The 22,153-nt window shown below is 44.8% G+C and overlaps 1 protein-coding gene across 2 annotated transcripts in view; it reads left to right on the top strand.

Annotated features, from left to right (window-relative positions):
* The window catches only part of CREB3L2 (cAMP responsive element binding protein 3 like 2), a 111,188-nt gene extending 89,336 nt beyond the window's left edge, over window positions 1-21,852 (top strand). For both annotated transcript variants that reach the window (XM_046670596.1, XM_046670597.1), the window contains exons 9-12: window positions 12,298-12,397; window positions 12,681-12,807; window positions 14,195-14,411; window positions 16,343-21,852. In XM_046670596.1, coding sequence (XP_046526552.1) covers window positions 12,298-12,397; window positions 12,681-12,807; window positions 14,195-14,411; window positions 16,343-16,418 — 520 coding nt within the window. In that variant the 3' untranslated portion in view covers window positions 16,419-21,852. The remainder of the gene's footprint in view (window positions 1-12,297; window positions 12,398-12,680; window positions 12,808-14,194; window positions 14,412-16,342) is intronic.
* The last annotated feature ends 301 nt before the right edge of the window (window positions 21,853-22,153 follow it).

The following is a 22,153-nucleotide window of genomic DNA, read 5'->3' as shown; positions in this document are numbered from 1 at the left end:
AAAGAGAAAATCAAGTTTATTCTTTTAAATTACAGTTTTGAAAATTAATTAGCTAATTAATTAATTACATTTCAAACCCATTTTGAAAAATAACTGCAGGACAGAGTGAGTTAATGAGTTCTTCCAGCATGCCCCGTGCCAGGCGCTGTTTTCAGCACTTTACCGTATTAACTCATTTAACCTTCCAACAGCTCTGTGAGGTGGTCCTATTACCATCTCCATCATTCAGAGGTGGGTAACTGAGACTCAGCTGGTTAGGTCATCTGCCCACAGTCACACAGTTAATGCTAGAGCTGCATTTAGATGCAGACAATCTGGGTCTGGAGCCTCAGTACGGAAGGAGCCTAAGCCAGCCCGGGTGGGGCTAGTGGTTAAGATTCGGTGCTCTCACTCCTGCAGCTCTGGTTCATTTCCCAGTCAGGGAACCACACCACCTGTCCATCAGTTGTCGTACTGTGGTGGCTGCATGTTGCTTTGATGCTGAAAGCTATGCCACTGGGATTTCAAATACCAGCAGAGTCACCCATGGTGGACAAGTTTCATCTTCCAGACTAAGACAGACTAGAAAGAAGGACCTGACCACCCACCTACCCACTTCCCCAAAAAATTGGCCATGAAAACCCTATGAATAGCAGCAGAGCATTGTCTGATAGAATGCTGGAAGGTGAAAGGATGGCACAAAAAGACTGGGCAGGGTTCCACTCTGCTATCCACAACAAGTATTGAGCTTTATCCCTGGGTCATATGCAAGAGAAAAGGGTTAAAGTATAGGGTTAAGAAACTGGAGTTGGGGAGCATTCATCCAGAATGTGTGTGTTTATGTGTATGTGGCACATACCTGTGCTTTGGAAAGTAAGGTGTTTGTGAGTCAGGGGATCCTGTTGCTCTTAGTTGTTATAGATCTGACAATTCAAGCAGGGAAAAGTTGACTTTTAAGTAAGCAAAATATTAATTAATCATTTTAAGGCTTAGCATTAATGCCTAATAACAATTTTGCAAATGTTAATGGATCAAGTTAAATCTATTTGCATGTCTTTTGATAATAACATTACATTTGGCTCCCATTTCCTAAATATTCATGGTTTGTTGCTCAAAGAATAGGCTAATCTAGTCGTGAGTTAAAATTGCCATCAGTGGGAATATTGGACATTGTGGCCCCACTGAATTTGCCTCTGCGTTTCTGGGAACATGAGCTCATATAGCAGGTGAAGGGCAGTCTCTTTAAGTGCCCTGTAGACAGACTGCAGAATTAAGTAACTGTTACCAGCTCCATGTGGTATTGCCTTGATCCCCTGAGACAGAGGAGATGGTTTCCAGTACCGCTTTAGGATTCTGGTTTCACGGTCGCCTTTGGCCATTAGTCTCCTGAGGCTTCATCCCTTCTTATCTCCACCTTCACTCCTGCTAGAGTGTTTCTCTGGGTCCTGACCCCCTGCCAGAGTCTGTATCCATCTCTTTAGCATCCTAAGCAGATAGGAGTTCTCACGCCCATCCTAGCACTTGCTGCCGCAGAAGTCCCTTGTTCACAAGTAGGACAAATCCAGGCCATGATTTGGTGAAAAACGGAAGAGGAATCTATCCAAGATAACTGTCGAGTTTTGTCCAGGTTTGGTCTTGTCTAGGGGCTCTGGGTGTCAGGTCTTCCCGCCGCCACATGGGGGCAGCAGAGATGCAGCACGGGCTGTGCTGGGGAGCAGCGGGCGCTTGGGATGAAGTGTCTCTCCTCCCCTCTCCAGGCCGACAGTGTTGTATTATATTTTTTTAACTTAAAAAAAACCCCAAAACCCACACATGACCCATTGTAGAAAAAATTAGAAAATATATTTTAAAAAGAAAAAAATTTGCCATCTTTTCACCTAGAGAGATGCTTACATTTTGGAATATTTTGTATGTATTTATATTGTACATACTGTTTTGTTAAGAAATTTTTCCATTTAACCAAATATACTGGCCATAGTTTCATACCAATAAATGTATTTCTACAGAATCCTTATTTCTATCAGATTTTGGTAAAGAGCTCTCGTCTGAGGGACATTGACATAAGGCACATCTGATTCCATGTGACAACAATCCGTGTTTTGCCAGTTGTTTTTATCTTTTTAAATAATGGCTGTAGCTATTTTAGTATGATGTTGGTTATTATACCACATGAGGTATGGGAACATATGACATGTTTGAGCTTGGGGTCAGCATAGCCCATGTTCTTCCCTGAGAGTCAGTGACGATCTTCCTTCTCTTCTTTACTGGCTGTGGAACCTTTCTCCCGTCGTGTAGCTGACTAGAACCTCCACTGAAGAAAAGAAGTCTGCCTCACGAGATTGGTACTCTGCTCTGTCCCTTGTCTGTCAGGAGCCTCCTCTGTGGTTCCCCCAGAGGCCCTGTGCGTCTTCTCCCGTTTCTTCTCTCTTCAAAGCTTACCTCTTGTGGACAACTCTTTCATGGTCGTAATGGCTGACAATGTCTTAATCTTTAATCTTCTCACAGAAATCTCATCAGGGAGCTCCTAGGGTCATCATTTCTAAAGTGCAGCAGCTTTTGGTGTGTTTTGACTTGAGAGGTCAAGAAACAAAAGCAGAGCTGCGCTTCTTGCAAAGGGCAGGTGGGCCTGCCTTCCCAGCGGCTGCCCCTTCCCCCTTTCTCCTCTTGTTTCTTGTGAGGGCCTCCACTCAGAGGGCACCCCACTAGCCAAAGTGACTGTAATGTAAGCCTTGGCAATCTCCTGCCCAAACCAGTCAAGAGGAGTCGGTGCTTTGGGCGTGTGGTAAGGGGAGACTTTTGGACCCTTTGCTCATGTCACGTCGTGTAGGTGACCCAGTGTTTGAACTAAGTACAGGGCTGGGCCTAATGAACACACACCTGTGTTTGTGTTCGTGCTCATGCTTCTTGTATTATTATCCTTTGGAGGAGCTGCACAGAGGTAGGAGTGACTGCTGTATGTGAACAGGATGCTGGGAGACCAGAAGTAGTGGGGGACACCTTGGGTGCCATTGTTTCCGATGGCATGACCTGGTGGGAAAGGTGAGTGGGTATTTTATCATTGATCAAATTAAAGAAAAAGTATACCTCTTTGCATTTTAGCATTTCTGTGCTACACCCCTTAGGGGACTTTTCCATCCGGATGAAAATGTGTGCTCGGAAATGAGTCGGTCCTGAATCTTTCCGTTTGTACTGGCCTCAGCAGCAGCTGCCTGGTATCTTGCTGGCTTCTAGGTGAAAAAACCCTTTCACCTGAGCTCAGAAAGCTGCAAGAGGATGGGGATGGGAGAGATGAAGAAGTCCTCTTAACCCTTCTGCAGCCTGACTGCAGGAGGCTCTCGGAGCAGAGCTGAGGCCATGTGAAGGCACCTTCACTCTTCCTTTGCTGAGGCGGTCCGCTAATGGAATGCCATTGGGAAACGTGTAAGATGAGAGATGCTTTCCCAGGGGGCCCTCTGTATGGGGCCCCTGGGAAATGTATGCTCAATCAGGACATACATTTTCACTTAAAAGTCCAGGTGAGACCCATGCATGGCCGCTAGAGGATCCTCTTGGCTTTCTAATGCTTATCATTCACCTCTCTAAGCTACAAGCTCTCTGGATGGCCCTACGCTTGTCTCATTCCTGAGAAATCCTGTCTTTCCCCCTTTATATCCTTGTCTTCTGCACAACTGATGTGCAGACTCTGCCCAGCCCAGCAGTGTTGGGCGTTTGTGATTCAATTTGCTCCACTCATTTCTTTTTTTTTTTTTAAACAAGTTTTATTTATTTATTTTTTTTGAGGAAGATTAGCCCTGAGCTAACATCCGCTGCCAATCCTCCTCTTTTTGCTGAGGAAGACTGGCCCTGAGCTAACATCCGTGCCCATCTTCCTCTACTTTATATGTGGGACGCCTACCACAGCATGGCTTGCCATGCGGTGCCATGTCTGCAACCGGGATCCGAACCGGCGAACCCCAGGCCGCCGAAGCGGAACGTGCGCACTTAACTGCTGTGCTGCTGGGCCAGCCCCTCCACTCATTTCTTATTTTGCTCTCCTGCCTCTATAGGGCAGTGAGCTACAGCTCCCCTCCTCCAGCCCTGACTTGTAGGAGCGTTGAGACTTGAAATGCTCTTTAGAGGTCATTTTATTTAACTGCTAATCACTTTATTTTATAGAAGAGGAAACGGAGACCTCATGAGGTTAAGGTCATCCAAACATTTAAAGGTAGAACAGGGACTAGAACTCAGCCTCTTAATTTTTAAATCTGTCCTTAACTTGATTTCTCCTGTGCTGTGCCCCTCTCTCCTTCAAGGACCACTGCCTTTCCCCAGCACAGGGCCAATTCTAAACCTTAGCAAGAGGGCTTGCTTTGGACTCTGTGTTTTAGAGGATCCTGCTCTAGCTTTCCTCTAGCCACACCCCTCTCCATGGGATGAGTAGTCAGCAGGACCAAGGAGATGTGTCTATCCAGAGCTCTCACTCTCCCCCTTCTAGATCATTCCTTGGTACCTGGGATCCTGGAATTCCCTGCCTCAAGGGCCTTAGTCCATTTTCAAGGCCTGTGTGAATCTCTATGCCAAGTCTTTCTCCAAATGGTAGATCTGGCCACCAGTGGGCCACCCCTTAAGCTGATAGGGTGGCCAAAGATAGCTCTTTGTGAGGGCTGTGTATGGAATTTGAACCTTGGCAAATGTGTGTCTGAAGTCCTTCACAGTGTGTTTGATTTGGGATTCCATTTGATCTTATTAACAGAAGACATGAAATTCCTGGGTCGGAGACAAAGGACTTCGTTACTCACAGCACAGCAAGCAGCATGCGCATCAGCACATTTGCATCGGTTCTCCTCACCCTCAAGTTCTGTGATGGATCTGGGTGGATGCTGTGTTCTCAGGGCGTTTGTGTGACAGCTAAGGAACCTAAGCTTAGGGAATCCACTGCTTTTATAGCAAGCAGTAATTAAGCCTGGTTTTCACCCGGGGGAGACATTACCTCTTCTCTCAAGGTTACCAGCTTCATAAACAACCTATATTATGGCCCGTGGAGAAGAGCAATCAGGACTTTTGTCATGGCGTTGTCAGTGAAACATATAGGAGCATGAGACCCAAGGAGAACTGTCTCTCCCAACTTGTGTGGGGCACAGCCAGAGATGGGAAGAGAAAGGGAGCAGCCTGTGGCCAGGAGAAGTTCCGCCCATACCACTGCTTTTTGGTGAGGAACGCTGGGGAATCTAAGAATCCTGAATTCAAACCCAGCCTTGGAGAGAGTTGGAAGGAGCAGGTATTTGGGGCACCTATGGACAGAGTTTGCCTGTCTTGGGGTAGATTGGATGAGGAGGAGATGTGTGATATGTGGGCCTCATTTGCACTCTTTCTCCAGACTTCACAGAAGTAAGGGACATGCTTGTTCTGATACGTATCTCTCTTGTTATCAGAAATAAGAATTCCTTAATTTTCCTCTTTGAGCTTCCTCTTGGCTATAGTCCTTCTTTTTGTCTACCTCTACTTTTCTTGTTCTTTACAATCTATATACAATTCCTGGGAAAGTGCTTTCCAGCTAAGCCTACTGGGCTTTGACTATGTTTTGCTCTCCTAATTTGTTTGTTTTGCCACATTGCTGCATCCATTTGCACCAGTTTTGTATATTTGCTCCCTATGCACTCTTAGGATTTTCCACGTGTGAGTTCTCCTCTTCCCTTTGGACTGACCGTAACCGGATGAGCCCAGCCCCCTGCTGTACACAGAGAGGCCATTGGAGTGCTGGTGAATGACCCAAGTTACTCCTCTGTGGACCTTTATCTTGGTTTAATTCACTTTTCATTTCTCATTTTCTCTAACTTCTGGTTGTATGAAGAGTAGAAGCTTTCTTTTTAGGTGAAAATATTTCAGACTTCAAGGATTGTTGGGTACCAGAGTAAGTTCCCTGGAGAGATTAGGAAGGCATTTTAGAGTAACTTAGTGATGAAATTAGAAATTTCACAGCCCCAGAAAACATTCTAGAACTCTGTTTTTTGTGTTCCTGGGTGAGTAGGTAATAGAATATTTCAGAAGTGCCCTCTGGCTCTTCTTGTAATGTAGCACTTGCACCAAAAGAGAAAGGAGAAAATTATGCTTTCTTTTTTTTTTCATTTAGACCAGAGCCCCAGGAACAATCCTCGAAACTTCCATAAATGATCATAAATAAATGAATATTCAGAGTTTAGGATTTTAGTGGAATGTGATTGATTGTCCTTTGTATATGTCTCACTTTAGTATTTAAAAGTCTTTAAGATAGTTCATGAGTCTCCTTAAATATTGTTATATAATATATAGGACTCCTAATTATTAACATTGGATCCTACCACCCCCTCACTCTCCACCCCAGGACTTTGAGGTGGATGGTTCAGCTTTTGGATACCCCGCTCCTAACCCTCAAATCTTAGACACCAACTCTAGAAGACTAGGGGTGAGGAGGGACTCAGATGGGACTTTTCTTCAGAAGGACGTGGATGCTGAGCTCTTCCATCATGAAGCCACCTGATAATCACTGATATTTAATTTTTTTACATGTATGCACTAGATAAGTGGCACATAGACATTTTTGAGTATAATCATTTTACGTTTGGTATAGTGAACCCAGACATATTGCATGTATGGTATGTCATATATGTAACTAATATGAATGTTTCGCAAATGAAGACATCTTTACTATGTATGATGCTCTTGGATATTGTATGTTCCATTTGCTTCTGTTTCATTAAAAACCACGCCAGTCACAATGCACTTGTTTTCATGACCCACTAATGATCTATGATTTGGAATTTGGAAATTACTGCTCTAGATAGTTCCATAAGGATGTGAAAAAAGTTCCTTCTTCTCTGTAGGAGAATGATTTACCCAGAGAGTTTATATACACACATTTGTGCATATACACACCCGAGCCCAGCTAGTTCCATTTCTGAGTGAGATGTGTTAGAAGGTTCAGTAGAAAGTATGTCTATAGAGTGGCCTGGTTTGAAGCTCCCAGCACAGCAAGTAATTGGGAACCATCGGTTTCTTCTTTTTCCTGGGTCCTGGTTTCTGACTCCAGTGGGAAATTAGCTACTTGAGTGTTCAAAGTATAACATGCAGTAACCGTATAACTCTTCTCTCTCCCCTACTCTCTCTTGTAAATAAAGGAAATAGAAGAAAACAAAAGTAAACCAAATACAAAGAAAACATGAGTCTGTTGAGGCATTTCTCAGTTGTTATAAGATGGTGTTTCACATTCTCGGCTACTTTTGAATGTTTTGCCCAACTTCCTTTAATATGCCTCCCAAGATACAGGGTGATGCTTTATTTTGGGCAACTCTGGCAGCTGCCTTCCACTGCTCGTTTGCAAGGAACTGTATGAGGACAGCCACTAAGTTTATTTTTACATCTCACCACAGGACGAAAATCCACATTTTCAATTGAGTGTTAGATACTCCGATTTAACAAGTTGTGAAATATCTCCTGGCCCAGATAAATATTTGCTAAGAGTACTCCTTTCTCTAAATTAAGACGTTGCTCCTGGAAGACCAAGGATTCATTAAGCCATAAATAGCCATGATCTTTTATGATTTAAAATACAGTAATAAAGGAGAATTTTATGCTGAGCTGTGAATGCACCATGGGGTCTGTCCTATGGTTGACTTTTTAAAGCTTTAGTTTTAAACTCATTCTTCCATTTCATCTGATGGCTGCCTTTTCTCCTCCCAGGCTTTCATGCAAGCTGGGTAATAGCTGTCATCCAAGCTCCCAACGCAGCAGGCCGTGGCATCTGTCCCCGTGGCATCAGGGAAAGTGCCACATCATCTCAGACCTACGTCTCAGTTATGAGGTCCCAGGCTTTCCCATGAAGAGGGCTGGCTTCATCTGACATCAGTGCAAAGAGACAGCAAGCACTCTTCAAAGGTGTATTTGCTTCAGCAAACCCACAGTAGCCCAGGAGGGGATTCTCTCGTTATTCTGTTAGCTGATGAGGTCAAGGGAATTAACTTTGCCTAGCTGCCTAAACTCAGGACTTAAGTAAGGATGAAAGGCACATAGCAGTGGTACTGAGATCTAAACTCAGGTTTCTCTGCCTTGAGAGCCTATCCCCCTGTCCCAGTGAATGTGCGCCAGTTTAGCAATCCTAAAGCCATCTCATCAGCTGTTTTGGTGTCTGACAGAATAACAGGTCTTTTAGTTTCCATTTTCTAAGCAAAGCCGAGGTTTGACTTCCTGACACTTGAAGTAGGGCATGGAGCATCCTTGATTCTTTTATCCATCACTTACTTTTTATCTTTGGTGTATCCAGAGATGAACCAGGACATGTATGTTTGCCCTTAGAGTTTTCATTTGTATCATTTCACTGAACCTTTGTTAGTATGTATCTCATTGCCATTGGACTGGGTTTCATTGTGGCTCTTCTGTATGCAGCTTGGTCCCTGTTGATAGTCACCTTTTCATATCTAATGGTGGACATCTCTCTTTGTTGGGCTGTTGTCAATATGCTGTTAATGTCACTGGATTTAAGAAAGAATCTACTAGTAAGAAGTCTTTCTTATTAATTTTATTAGGTTATAGATTAGGTACCATCTGTACCACCTTGAAAATTACATGAACTGTGGAGTCAGATGGGTTTTGGTTTACATCTTAGGTCTTCTTCTTACTTGAGACAATTACTTAGTATCTTAGTGTATGAAGTTCTAGAACTCAATCAGTGGGCACTCAATTGCTATTAATTTTCTTTCCTTATGACGAAAATTAGTGTTTCTGTTGTATGTGTGTATATGGATTTCCCAAGCTTTATCAGATCATAGAAATCTATTTAGATTTGGGTTGGATGAGCTAACCCACTCTCCTCAGGTGAAATCACTCAGTGTTGTTGATTGATGGCTCATCATTTCCCCCATCGGTTTGGTTCACCTGCGCTAATCTGAGTAGAAGCAGCAGCAGCAGCAAACAGCATGTTATAAATCACTGTTGCTTTCTGCCCAAATTTCAAGCTAGAAAAAAATCTATTTTAAACTATATGTTTTCTCATCTTAAAGAGTTGAATTATAAACTGTTAGAAATCAGGGACCATTAAACAACCATTTTCATTTGCAGTGGATTCAGAATATAATTATCTTTGAGTTTGGAGAGGATATGCTGATGAATGCCAAGTAAAGTGCCACACAACTAGTAAACATGCAGCCTTCCCTGATTGCCCAGCCAGACTTATATGGTCCTTCTTCCAAACTTGTAGCACTTTGCACCTGTAGCTGGGGGTCCCAACTTGAGCCTAAGTCATTCTACCGTTGGGGTTTAGGTGTATCTGGCCCGCTAGAGGTCTGTTTTCAGGAGGGACCGTGGAGCCGGCTGAGAGACTCTTTATCCTAGGAAACAGGGTACCAGGCCTAGTGATCTCAACCAGAAATTGGAAGGGAGGAGTGATTCTGAGTATTGTGTGGAATTGGTTTTCTTGGAGGTTCATGCTCTAGAGACAGGCCAAGGAGCAGGGAATAGGCAGGGACAAAGCGTGGGATGATTGTGGGTAAAAAGGGACTGTTGGTAAAAATGGAAATGGTGATTTCACTTTAAAAACACCTTAAGATTTAGAGCAAAAGTAAATGGCTTTGGTAACATCTGGAAAGCTGCTGTCTAATGGAGGCCTGGATGGAGAAATGAGCCCGACTTACGCACAGAGCACAGTCAAACTCCAGCACCTTGGGCTGCCAGCATGAGCAGTAGGAGTGTCCTGTGGGAGTTGAGGTGCCCAGCAAAAGTGGCAGTCACATCACTTACAGATGCGACTCTTCAGCAGGCAACCCAGGAAACAGGGAGGCTCCTTTCCATAGTTTAGCTGGCAACAAAGACCTTGTAAACTGGTACCATGGCAGGTGGTCAGAAAATAAAGATACAAGGGAAGAGGATTTGTGTCACATGGTCAAACGCAGGTCTTATCTGTGGGCTCACCTGTATATCTGCCCCAGGACTTCCAGAAATACAGCAGGGAGAACCCAGTGAGGGCTTTGGGGCTGGCGTCACAGATGGTGGTCGATAGAATGCATACTCTTGCCAGCCAAATCTCAGCGCTGTGAGATGAATGCTCACCAGGAAGTGGGTATGCAGTGGGTCGCTTAGCTCTCAGTTTTGAAAAGACAGCTGCACTACTGGGTAGGAATGGAGTGTTCTTGGGAGGTCCTGGGAGAAGAGAGAAAAAGTGTCATGAGGAAAATAACTTGCTGCATCAGATGATCATTTAGTTGCAAACTTTTTCCTTTTTCCCCAGCTTTGTTGAGGTATAATTGACAAGTAAAACTGTAAGCTATTCAAAGTGTACACAGTGATGATTTGATATGCATGTACACTGTGAAAGGAATCCTGCATCAAGCTAATGAACACATCCATAACCTTGCATATTTACCTTTTGATTTTTAATTTTTTGGTGAAGACATTTGAGTTTTACTCTCTCAGCAAATTTCAATTATACAGTACAGTGTTATCAGTTGTATAGTCACCATGTTATACACTAAGTCCTCAGACTTTATTCATCTTACAGCTGAAAGTTTGTACCCTTTTTCCAACCTCTCCCTGCATCCCTACCCCACCCCAGCCCAGAAACTCTGTTTCTATGAGTTCGACATTTTTTTGGATTCTACGTATAAGTGATACCACGCACTATTTGTCTTTCTCTGTCTGACTTATTTCACTTAGCATAACGCTCTCCAGGGTCATCCATCTTGTCACAAATGACAGAATTTCTTTAAGTAGAGTTTAAAGTAATCATGCCATCAGTATTTCTCAGCCTTGAGTTATGTACAGAACGCTTTTAAAGACTGTGTGGCTTAAATATGCATAAACAAACCAGGTCAAAACTACATGTGATTATACTTCTAGATAACCGTAAAACAAAAAAGGTACAACTAAGTACTAAAAAGACCTCCATATTAATAGAATTTAAATTAACGATATTAATTAATAGGATGACGATTTTGTTTTGCTTAAATTAAAATCACTGCACAAGCTAAAAATATGACGTGGATGTGGCCACACAGGGTTTCTGAGTGAGAAGCCCTCCACTGCATGTGCTGGGGGCTACTCCAGTGCTGCCCCACTCTTATCCATCTCACTGCTGGAAGCAGTATCATTCGGTCCCAACCTGTCCTTAACTGCCTGAAGCCCAGGAGAACTCGTTTCATTGGCACTTGCCGGGCAGAAGTTGGATACACTAGGAAACCCTGCTTCTTCTGGCATCTGAAGGCTCTTCAGGAGATGGATTCCAGTGAGAGGCAAGTTATCTATGGCAGCCCAGGATTCTTCTGCAAGTGAGTGATTTGCTGATGTTTTCCAGTGAACTTGTCTGGCTTTCCAATGTTACATCACAGCATGAATTTTCTGAAAATCTTCGAGACATGAGAAAAAGCATCTGCTTGTAAAATCTTCCCACTTTGCCATGTGCATTTGGCTTAGAGAAGAGGGGTGAGGGCGAGGAGGGGCCTCAAGTCTTTGCTCAGGCAGAATTCATCGCGAGGGTGATTCAGGAGGGTGTCTTGTGAGATCCTTTTCTGTGGTTTGCAGTGTTCAGAATTTGCAAAGAATTTCCCCATCTGCTCTTTCTGCGGCTTGATGTCACACAGAGCAGAATATACTATTCTTGTCCCAAACCCTTCCCTTTTAAGGGTATGCACACATCCGATTGTAGGGCCAGAACAACTCTTTTTTCTCCTGCTCTTTGTCTCTTCCTGGAGAAAGATCAGAGTCTGTATCACAAGATGGTTTTCAGGATGCCTGGCTCTGAGCATGTGTTCAGTTGAGCAGGCTTTTTCACCCTTTGTTGTTTTGCCTTTGTCTCTGGCTGTGGAGGTACTATGAGCCTTCAAGGACCAGGGGATTGAGGCGCCCTTCGCTGTTTGCCCCCCTGCCATTCTTGTTTTCCCTCTTTCCCTCTCTCTTCCAATCTGCCACCTGAGTGCCCGTTGCTCAGTGATACTGTTGCCATTTCCAGTCACGGCCACCATCTCTGGCCACCTCTTCAGTTGTTCTCATGTTCTTTTTTCTTTTTTTCTCAATGGCCGACAGACAAGTCCCGGCACATCAGGGCTAATTTGGGACATTCACCTCTTACTGAGGACAGCACAGGGACTGGACAAGCTGTTAAAGTGGGCTGATTCTGAGCCCCGGGAATCTCTGCAACACTGATGCTGGAAGGCGCTGCCGTCTGCATCTTCTTCCAAAGGAAACACTCCCTGGTATTCTGTTCCGATTCAGGCACAAAGTCCCAGCAACATCCCTGGAGCACAGGGGCAGAGATCACCCAAAAGCATTCTCTTCTCTCTCAGATTTCCTTCATGGTTTTGATCTCTTGAATTGCAGAACTCTCCTGCAGCAACTACAGAAGCTTCAGACTTTGGTCATGGGCAAGGTTTCGCGCACCTGCAAGTTGGCCGGCACGCAGACTGGCACCTGCCTCATGGTGAGTTTCCGAAAGGAACAGCACCGTAACTGTCCTGGCCCACTCCCCAAGCTTGTCTCTCCGCAGCTTGACAAGTCCGAGTGCTGTGGGGTTGGAGGAACCATGCCGCTCACTCCCAGGCTGTTTCTCTGCTGCGATGTTACAGCGATTGGCCTGTGGGTGCAGCCTGCTGGCCTGATGGCAGGCAGTCTGTCTCCCTGGACCTCCCAGGTGGTGCAGGTCTAAAGGTTTGCTGTGTGGATCTTGCAATTGACAGCTCTCCGTGTTCTCCCTCACCCTGCAGGTCGTTGTGTTATGCTTTGCCGTTGCATTTGGCAGCTTCTTTCAGGGCTATGGGCCCTATCCTTCTGCCACCAAGATGGCTCTGCCCAGCCAGAATTCCATGTCGGAGCCGTACACAGCCTCCGTTGGTAAGACAGCACTCAACAACTTGGGAAGTGTCTTGTTTCATTTCTCTGGAGCTTTCTGAAAGCTCAACTTTCTGAAGGGAGTCTTATATGAAAGTCTAATTTTTAAAAAGTAATAAAAGTGTAACTTCTCCATTGAAGGGAAGCACGAGGCACGTGGGGGTCTGTTGCCCAGGCTGCTGGGTCTCCCCATGTGCCTTCAACCACTGGGCTGAGGCACCTCTGGGAATTCTCTGGAGATCAATAAAGCACAGTTTGCCAACTTCTGCTCTAGACCATGTTCCCTGGCAAATTCTGATGTCTCCTCTTTCAGTTCTGTTAAGGGGAAGAGATGTGGCTTTTGGAAGGGAAAAGTGTGGGGAAGTGTTAAGCTTTCCATGACATTTTAAGGGAATTCCTATATTTCTGCTCCCACTCAGTGGAATTGTGTATTATTATGGTAAGAATTTGCAAAGTGACATTAAAGAATCAATCTGTCTTACAAAACATTATGCCCAAGATTTGGAGAATTTGGAGACTCAGATGTTAGAAAAGAAGTACGTGATAGTCTTCCCTAGATTAATGGTCTCTGAATAATGTAGGAAATAAATGTGTGTAGGGATCATAATGTATGCGCTAGTACACATATACACTAATAGGATCAAGTGTGGAATTAGGGGGTATCAGATTTAGGGTAGGCACAGTTTTGCAGTTCTGAAAGGCCTGTGGTCTTCACCAGGCAGGTGTATCCCTGCCAGGTATATGACTGAAATGCTAGCATTTCAACCAAATAATTTCAGTGGTCCCTTGGGACATTCTTTTTTTTCCTAATGGAATATGTCTCTAAATTTAAATGGAAGCCAATGGAAACATAGTCTCTATGTTGTGGAAAATTGCTACAGAGCCGTCTAGTTATGCAACTATCCTATAAAACAAAAGGGACTGTCTCCATCGTTTGATTTATGGCCTTGGCTTTGCGTCTTCTCTCCAGTTTCTAAATGAAAATGCAGTTTCTGCCCTTGTACCTTCTCTCCATGCTTCTTATTTTAGCTGAGTCTAGACATCTCCAAGTGTTCGACTCTCATTCCCCATGAATTGTCTCCCCCAGATGGTTATGGGTGGACACGGAGGCGAGTTTTATTTTGAAAGCAGGAGGGTAGCAGTTTGCTTCGTGTTTATTTGTTTTTCTCTTGTTTTCCCAGCACTGTATAATTGGTATAATTTTTCAATGCAGAAAACTCTAAAACCCTGAAGCCTTTATAGGAAGCCAGCTCCAGTTGGCACCCTCAGTCCTGGGCAAGAAGAACCTACGAATTGTCGTCATCTGCCCCCGGCCCTGGGCACTGAGTGGCGGGACGTGGTGTGCCCCTGTGGTCTCTTGCTAATATCTGTTACTTTGCTCTGTCCTCAGTGAGATCCAGGAACCTGCTGATCTATGAGGAACACTCTCCCCTGGAGGAGTCGTCCACCCCAGGCTCGGCCGGGGAGCTTGGGCACTGGGACCGAGGCTCCTCCCTGCTCAGGGCTTCAGGGCTGGAGTCCAGGCCAGACGTGGATCTTCCTCATTTCATTCTCTCGAATGAGACCAGCCTGGAGAAGTCAGTGCTGTTGGAGCTGCAGCAGCACTTGTGAGTCAAATGGATACAGATTCCACTCCTCTGATGCACAGATGATGGCTTATGAGTCAGCAACCTGGAATGTGGGGTGGAGACTCTCCCACTGGCCTAGTCCAGTCCCTCAGCTCTTTCAGGACCTGTTCTCAGGACCAAGGACTCTGGAGAATCCACTGCTTACCAACAGCTGCCCTTAGCAGAGATGGGGAAAAGACCTAGTATGAGCTCCCCTCATGTCTGCTGCGTCATTAGGGAGCTGGCGGTGATGGCTCCAAGAAGTGGGCAGAGGGCTTGAATCCCTTCCTTGCTATCTTCAACCTCCCCTCAAAGCCACTCAAGTAAACATACAGCCCAGTAACGGCAGTGTGCTTGCTATGCAAATGCAGCCTCAAGATACCTTCTTGACTTCTAATTATAGATACATGGATATTATGCTATAAATCAATATATAGTTTTATGATTTGTATGTAAATAAACATATATTAATAATTATAAGTACATATATATATATATTTTGTACATGAGGAAGATTCTCACTGAGCTAACATCTGTGCGAATCTTCCTTTATTTTGTATGTGGGATGCCTCCACAATGTGGCTTGATGAGCGGTGCTAGGTCCATGCCTGGGATCTGAACCTGTGAATCCCAGGCCACCGAAGCAGAGTGCACAAACTTAACCAATGCCCCACTGGGCCAGCCCCAATATAATCACATATTTATAATTAGATATTTGTATTGAGGAACCTCATTTGAGAGACACTATGCATATGTGTTTCCATGTTGAAAATAACATATACTTGGCTCCAATTCTCCATGAGTTGTTTCCCTGAGATCATTATGGGGAAAAGTCTTTTTGTAAACATAAAGGCTTGTGTGACTGCCAGTATTGTTATTGTGCCAGGGGAGGTACCTGGGAATGTCAGACAGCACAGGAAGGAGGGTCTGCATGCACAGCTCCTGGTTGTGAGTGGTGTGGTTGGTGATCTAGCTGAACTCTCTGCTACCCAGAAATGATGCTATTCCAACGCAAGTGGGAGAGATTGTTTCAAATTCTTCAGCTTTCTTCTCCTAATGCTACAAAGGAAGAAGGTTCATAATTATCTATACTTTTCTATGTTTGCCTTGTACATGCATATTTAACATTTACTAGTGCTTACTATTTTAAACACTATGCAAATATGATATATAAATCCTTTTAAATACTTTAAGAGGTTAAGCATTATTATTATTATTCCCATTATAAAGAAATTGTAGTGCTGCCACTGGGAGCTAGTGAAAAGACTCAGCTGCTTGATTTCTTGGCTCCTGAAAGAAGTCTTCTCCCCTCTCAGCTCAGCTATTCAAGGTCCTATTGGAATCCCACCTGTTTTGGGATGTCTCCTGGATAACAAGGCCCTCATAGCCCTCCTCTGAATGCCGAGAGACTTTCTAGGCTGTTTAATAACATATTTATATTCATTTAATTTATATTATATTTAATAACATGTTTATATTACATTTAATAACATTTATTTTGTTACATATTTATTCTTATTTCAAGTTTTTTTTTTTAATCTTTATCTAGATTATAGCTATTCTAGACCAGGGACCAGCTTTTATCCTTTTATTTTCTCTTCCCAGAGTCTAGCATGGGACTAACCATCCTCGGTAAATACAATAATTTAAAGTCTTTTATGACAGCTCAGTATCAAACCGCCATGTTTATCCTCTGGCTAGGGATGTCTCCTCTTGGGTGAGGACGAAGGCAGGAACGTGGACTAGTGGATAGGCTGGTAGTGAGAGACTTCAGGAACAGAGGATTGCTGCCAGGAAGGGGAAGGACGGGAACTTGCTTGGGGCAGCCGGCAAAGTTGCAGTCACGGACTGATTGCATTAGTCGACCAAACGTGAAGATCGTAGTTGACAGTAGTGGCTAATACTTCTTTTTCCTTTCCTTGCCTTCACAGGGTCAGTGCCAAATTGGAGGGTAACGAAACACTAAAAGTTGTAGAACTCGACAGAAGAGTGAACGCCACCTTCTAAAGAGGCAGTCTCCACCTCCTCCTTTCTCTTCGCTCTACTTTTATGTCCCCAAACCCCCTTGGTCATAAGCTTTTTCTTTTTGTCACCCAATTTGGATGAAGACATGTACGAGCAGTCGTGGCTTTGGATGGAAGGACAGCCTGCGATTTCCACCTGCAGTGACGGCACCTTCCTCAGCAGCAGCCCCATGTCCCCCTCTGCAGAAGGGGGTCTGGCATCGCTCCCTCCCTTCCGCTTACTGCCATAGGAAGTTATTTTAGGGTCAGGGGTGGGACAAGCCGGCTTGTTTCTACCGATAGTGCCAAAAAGATGCCGCCTGGTTCTCACCTGGGAGGTTTGACCACCTCTTTGAAGAAAAGATGACTGTTGTTCATTTAAGACCCCAGACTCTCGCCACAAAGACACCAGGATGCCTGTTGGGATCTGGCAAAGCCCCGACAGATGTCCTGCCTTCCTCAGCCTGGGTCTCTGGTGTGTCCACCCCCATCAACCCTGGAAGGCCAGGGCCTCCAGTGAGCACCCCCTGCCGCCATGCCCTTTCCAGCCCTCACCGATGTCCTCCCGGCACTGGATCGCGGGCTCCCCCTTCATATTCTCAGGCCGCACGTGCAATGCCTGAAGGAATCAGGCTCTTCTACTCCAGGCAAACCTGCCCCATCTTATTGCTTGTAGGACTTCTCCATAACCTGTGTCCCCACATCCCATAGTTCTGCCTCCCCGGCTTCTCCTCCCCATTTGTAAATAGTATTTATTAGCTTGCTGAGGCTTCCTGCACCACCACACTGAAGAGATCTGATGCCTCCCTCCAAGCCAGCGAAGTCTGCTGTTGGCCTTTGGAGTTAGGAGGACACCCTGGGCTCTGGGACCCCCGATCTTTCTAGGCCATGTTTCATTTCCTTTTCTTTTTCCTATTTTTCTTTTTTCTTTTTTTTTTTTTTACTGGAGGCCTGGGATTACAGTTGGGAAGTCCCCTTACGCCTGTGTCCTCCGATGGAATGAACGCGGAGGGAGAGATGGAGCAGTGCCGTGCTCAGGCCTGTGGCTCTGTGGCCAGAGGCCTTTTCTGTCCTGTGCCCCTAACAGAGAAGGGAAGCCCTGGTCCTGACAACAAGCGTTTCGGACAACCTTGCTAGCTTGTCTCTCCACGCCTGCTCCTGGCCCCTCCTGCCCACCTCCCCAGGCTCTTCTGCTTTCTCCTCCTCTTCTGCCTCAACACAGGGGTGGGCCTGAGGCCTGGGGTCGGAGTAGGTGGCGTTCGTGTCTCCACAGTCTTACCTTCCGTAGTCAGGTTTGGCTACTTCGCAGCTCACCCAAAGAGATACAACCTAACCCCCAACCTACTTTTATAGTTTTTAATGATTAAAGTAACTTTTGTAGTTTAAAAAAATCTTTCCTCTTTCATACGAATAAGAAATGGAAATTGCCTTTTTATTGTATAATGTAGAAGACTCCTCTTAAATGTTTTTCCTTAGCTTGTAAAAGATTTTGTGTAGGGAACTTGCTTACATTTTGTATTTTATTTTTAGTACTAGCTGAAGGGCCTTTAACTCGACCCACCAACTGCATTGTCATTGGAAGCTTTGCTTAGGAGGGATTAAGCCCATGCCTGGGCCTTCCATTCCATATCAGATCCAGGATTTGGTGTCGTTAACATTGGCCATAATACCTCGTAAGCAGATCCCTGCTTTGTCTGCCTAGGTACACTTGGGGCTCACTGTGAGTGGTTCCTCTCTCTGCCTGTGGTGATGGAGAGAGTTCCAGACTGGGAGATGGCCAAGTTCATCTTCTCGGCAGTGTATGAAAGCAGATCGGGACTGCACTGGTCCTGGCAGCCCTGCTGTCTGCACGGTCCTCACTGTCCACTGCGTGGGTCAGGGAGGGCTGAGACCGCCTGAGCTGTGCGCGAGGAGGGGATGCTAGCCCGCCCCCCGCCCCATCCCCACACCTGCTTCTGTCTACTTCCTTCTCTCCCGCTGTTCTGCTCTAGGTCCTCCTGGGCTTAGGTATCAGGCACAGGCAGCCTATGGGGGCCTAAGAAGGCAAAACGATAGAATTAACTCAAGTAGTATTTGGACAATGAGAAAGGAAAGGTTTCATATTTAGGGGCAGAATTGTGAGAATGGATCAGCCTGCCCACCTGCCGCAACTGAACCAAATGGGGTTTTTAAGGCTCCTGGATTAGCCAGAGTGGAAAACCTGCTCTTCAGAATGAAGGAGGAGGGGAAGGGCGGTGAGCTTCTAGCTCCTTCTAGCTCGAGGATTTCATTTTTCTCCCCTCCTACCTATGCTTGATCTCACTCTCTCCAGACCTCCAAGAGCAGGGTTTTCTCTCTGGGAAACTATTCTTCCAGAACTGAATCTGTTTTCTAGGGACCTGGGACACCAGCCTGAGAGCTCAAGTGGCCATTTTAAGGGGGTTCTAAGAACCGACATTCTGCCCTCTTCTCCTTGCGTGGGTGAGAAGAGGGAACTAAACAGTTATCTCTTCAGGAGGACGTAATGAGGTCAAGAGGGCACAGAAGAGTTGAATAATACCAGATTGTGTCAGATAATTAATGGATGCGTGCACGTCTTCTGTTCTAGGGTTCAGCCCTGAATATCAGCAAATTTGTTTTCCCCCAAGAGCAGTCCCATAGACTAGTCAGTCACACCCCTTAGTCTCGATGATTCCAAATAGTAGCAGACGTCGGCTTCCAAACTTCAGTTTCAAAAAATACGAGACCGTCAGCACGACCATAAGCCATAAAGAATAAATATGTTAGTTAAAGTATAGATTAGTTATATTTTTCATCATGTAAACAGGCTTTCTTCTTGCCTTTCATTGATTACCCTAGTGAAGGAGATGTCTTGCAAAAATTCAGAGAACAAATGCTTTTTTGCTGGAGGAGACCTGAGTAACCCGGACCCCCCAGCGTGGTTCTTTTCACAGCTCTCGGCTTTGCACTTAGAAATGGATACTGCAAACGAAAGGCCTCGGGGCCAGTTTGAAGAAGGAGTTTCTGTGAAGCTTTGGGACTCTGGAGCCTAGCTCGCAGAAAGAGAGTGTTATAGAAAAATCGGACAGCTGGACCAAGTTGCTCCTTTTGGGCAGGAGGTGGGAGTGAGGTTTGACACCAGTGTAGGCAAAATTCGATAACCTTTTGGTTAATGTAAATGATTTTGATTTGGAGACTTAATTTGTAGGTTGTGAAAGTGGCTTTTAGCTCAACTTGTTTACAAACCAGCTGTAAATACCATGTTTTTTGCTTCCTAAATCTCTCGGTTTAGCCTGAATGCCAGAAGAGGGCTGTGAATCTCATGTGCCTGTAGAGGGGGAGTGTTGGATTGATTTGTCTTCATTCTGGCAGTGAGTTGGTGTCCAGGATTTTTGTCACAAGCGTTTCATTAAAATTTTTCAGCATTTCATGGCTCCTTCCTCCCATGTCCTCAGACCAACCGAAACCAGAAAGACAGGCCCTCCCAGGGCCAGCTCGCCTGAACACACATGTCCTATGGGATGTGTACTTGAACAGGAGGCGCAAATGGAGACATCCTGCCCCCTGTTGAGGAAATGCACCATCCATGCCAGTCTTGCTAACGTGGGTAGATCGGAGGTGGAGCAGAAGGTTTTCAGCCTCCCCTCGTCTGCAGGAGTCAGGAGTTTGGTTCCGTTGAATGCAGTCTTTGAGAAGTTTCATTAAAGACACCACCACTCGTGCCTGCAGTGCTGGCTGGACCTGTGGAACCGTGAACAGGCAGTGCCCTGGTGAGAATCCAATTATGTGAATGCTTTGCAGCAAAGACAATTAGGAGACATGGGGTAGGATAAACCCCTTTGGGAGGGCAGTTACAGCAGAGAGTCGGGGCTATGGAGGAGCCAGAGACAGATCTCAGGTTTTTCATTCATTCATTCATTCATTCATTCAATGAGTCGGTCACTCACTCCTGAGGAAGAGTGCTGCATGAGGCCCTAGGGACTATTGAGGAATAAGGGGGCTGAGGAAACTTCATTGATCAAGAGATACTCAAAAGACACAAGAGCTAGGTCTCTCTCTCTCTCTCTCTCACACACACACACACACACACACACACATTCCTCCTTGTCTTGGACACTCCTTTGTGCCTTACATGTGCCTTATATATGAATTCAGGATGACCAAGGACTCCTTTGTCCCTGGGAGATTTTATAGATAGCCTTGCAGAATTCGATTGAAGTGGGTGTGGGAGAAGGAACTTGTTTCAAAAGGCTCAAAAATGGTTTCCTAAAAGTGAGCCATGATCAGATTTGCACATCAGGAGAAAAGACACGGGGTTCTGTCCATGAGGAAAATCCCATTTAGTAGAAGTGCAATCACATCAAAAATGGCCAGCCGGGATTAAAGATATTATAAATTCTCATAGCGGAACATTTTTCTCAGTGCAAAGGAACCTGGCTCATTTGAAGATGAATGGTCGATGCCTCTGTGGCCAAGGGATCATCACTTGCCACAGGAAAAAACTAGGCGTTATTTTGTTTTGTGATTTTGAGCAACATAAAATTCAGGAATGCTTTATTTTGTCTTGGTTTCTAGAAGGAAGAGGAATAATATTTCGTGAGCATTTACTAAGTGCTGGGTGTTGTGCTAAATAAGTTTAAGTCTTTCAATTTTATAGAAAGAGAAAACAAGGGCAACTAGTTACTATGAGATGAGTAAACAGCTAAGTGTCATGGGAAGTGCAGCAATTTGTGGATTAGGGTGAGTGGATTCCTATCTGTGAACACCATACAAACTTTAAGGTTCTCTGGGCGGGAAATGCAGTGTCTGCTCCCTGTGCTGGCCCCGCTGTGCAATGCTTGGTTCTTTGCCTCATGCTGGAGATGGCCACCAGATGCTTATCTCCTGTGTTGTTCATCCAGTCTTCTGTGAGTTCCAGCTAGCAGGCTTTGCATCCTGGAAAAGAAAAACCAGCAGTTTTAGCTCTCTTTCTCTGCTCTTATCCTTTGCTCACCAGCTGGGTCCATAGTACAAAAACATGAACTTTTTGCACCATGGACCCATGGCCTACACAGTTTAGAAAATCTCCCTTTCAGATAGAACGCTTTGTGAGTCAATGGAAAACACCAGCAGTCTTTGACAAACTGTGAGTGGCCCTTTTTAAACAATGCTGAGCAGGCCCTGGGCTATAATCAACCATGAGCTTTAATAACACACGGACAGGCTGAGTTTTCTTCTCTTTTGTAACAGGTTATATAGAGCAGCAGTGTTTAAGTCTAAATACATTCTGAGTCTATTATCTGTCATATTGTGCTGTTCTTTATGGCTTTTTATTCTTTATCATAGCTAAATAAATACCAAAAAAAAAAAAAAAAAGCTTCGTAGAGTACTTGTATTTAGTTTGGAAAATGAATTGGAATTGTTATGCTTTTGTATTTCCATTTCTTGCAAATAAAAATATTTTTTCTTAAATAGTAAAATGCTGTCCAGTCCTTAAAATCCTGGTCATCTGGTTTTAAAAGCATTTTGCCTTTTTTATAAGTGTGGCTTTGCGTATGTCTGCCTAATTTGCGTATGTCTGCGTTTCCTGATTATCTGGTCGAACTGAAAGAAGCGTCTCAAACTGGCAGTTTGTATGTTATCTCGTACTGAATCCAGGTCTCAGTTGGAGGAATGTTGAGGAGTGTAATTGTTTTTCAGTCAGTCACTGGAAGCAAAGCAGTGTTCTCTAGAGATTGATGCTGCCTGACTGCTATTTTCGTTGTCTCCTACAACTGTTCC

Source organism: Equus quagga, chromosome 8, assembly GCF_021613505.1.
Source record: "Equus quagga isolate Etosha38 chromosome 8, UCLA_HA_Equagga_1.0, whole genome shotgun sequence".
NCBI lineage: Eukaryota > Metazoa > Chordata > Mammalia > Perissodactyla > Equidae > Equus > Equus quagga.
This window is presented reverse-complemented; position numbering and strand designations above follow the sequence as displayed.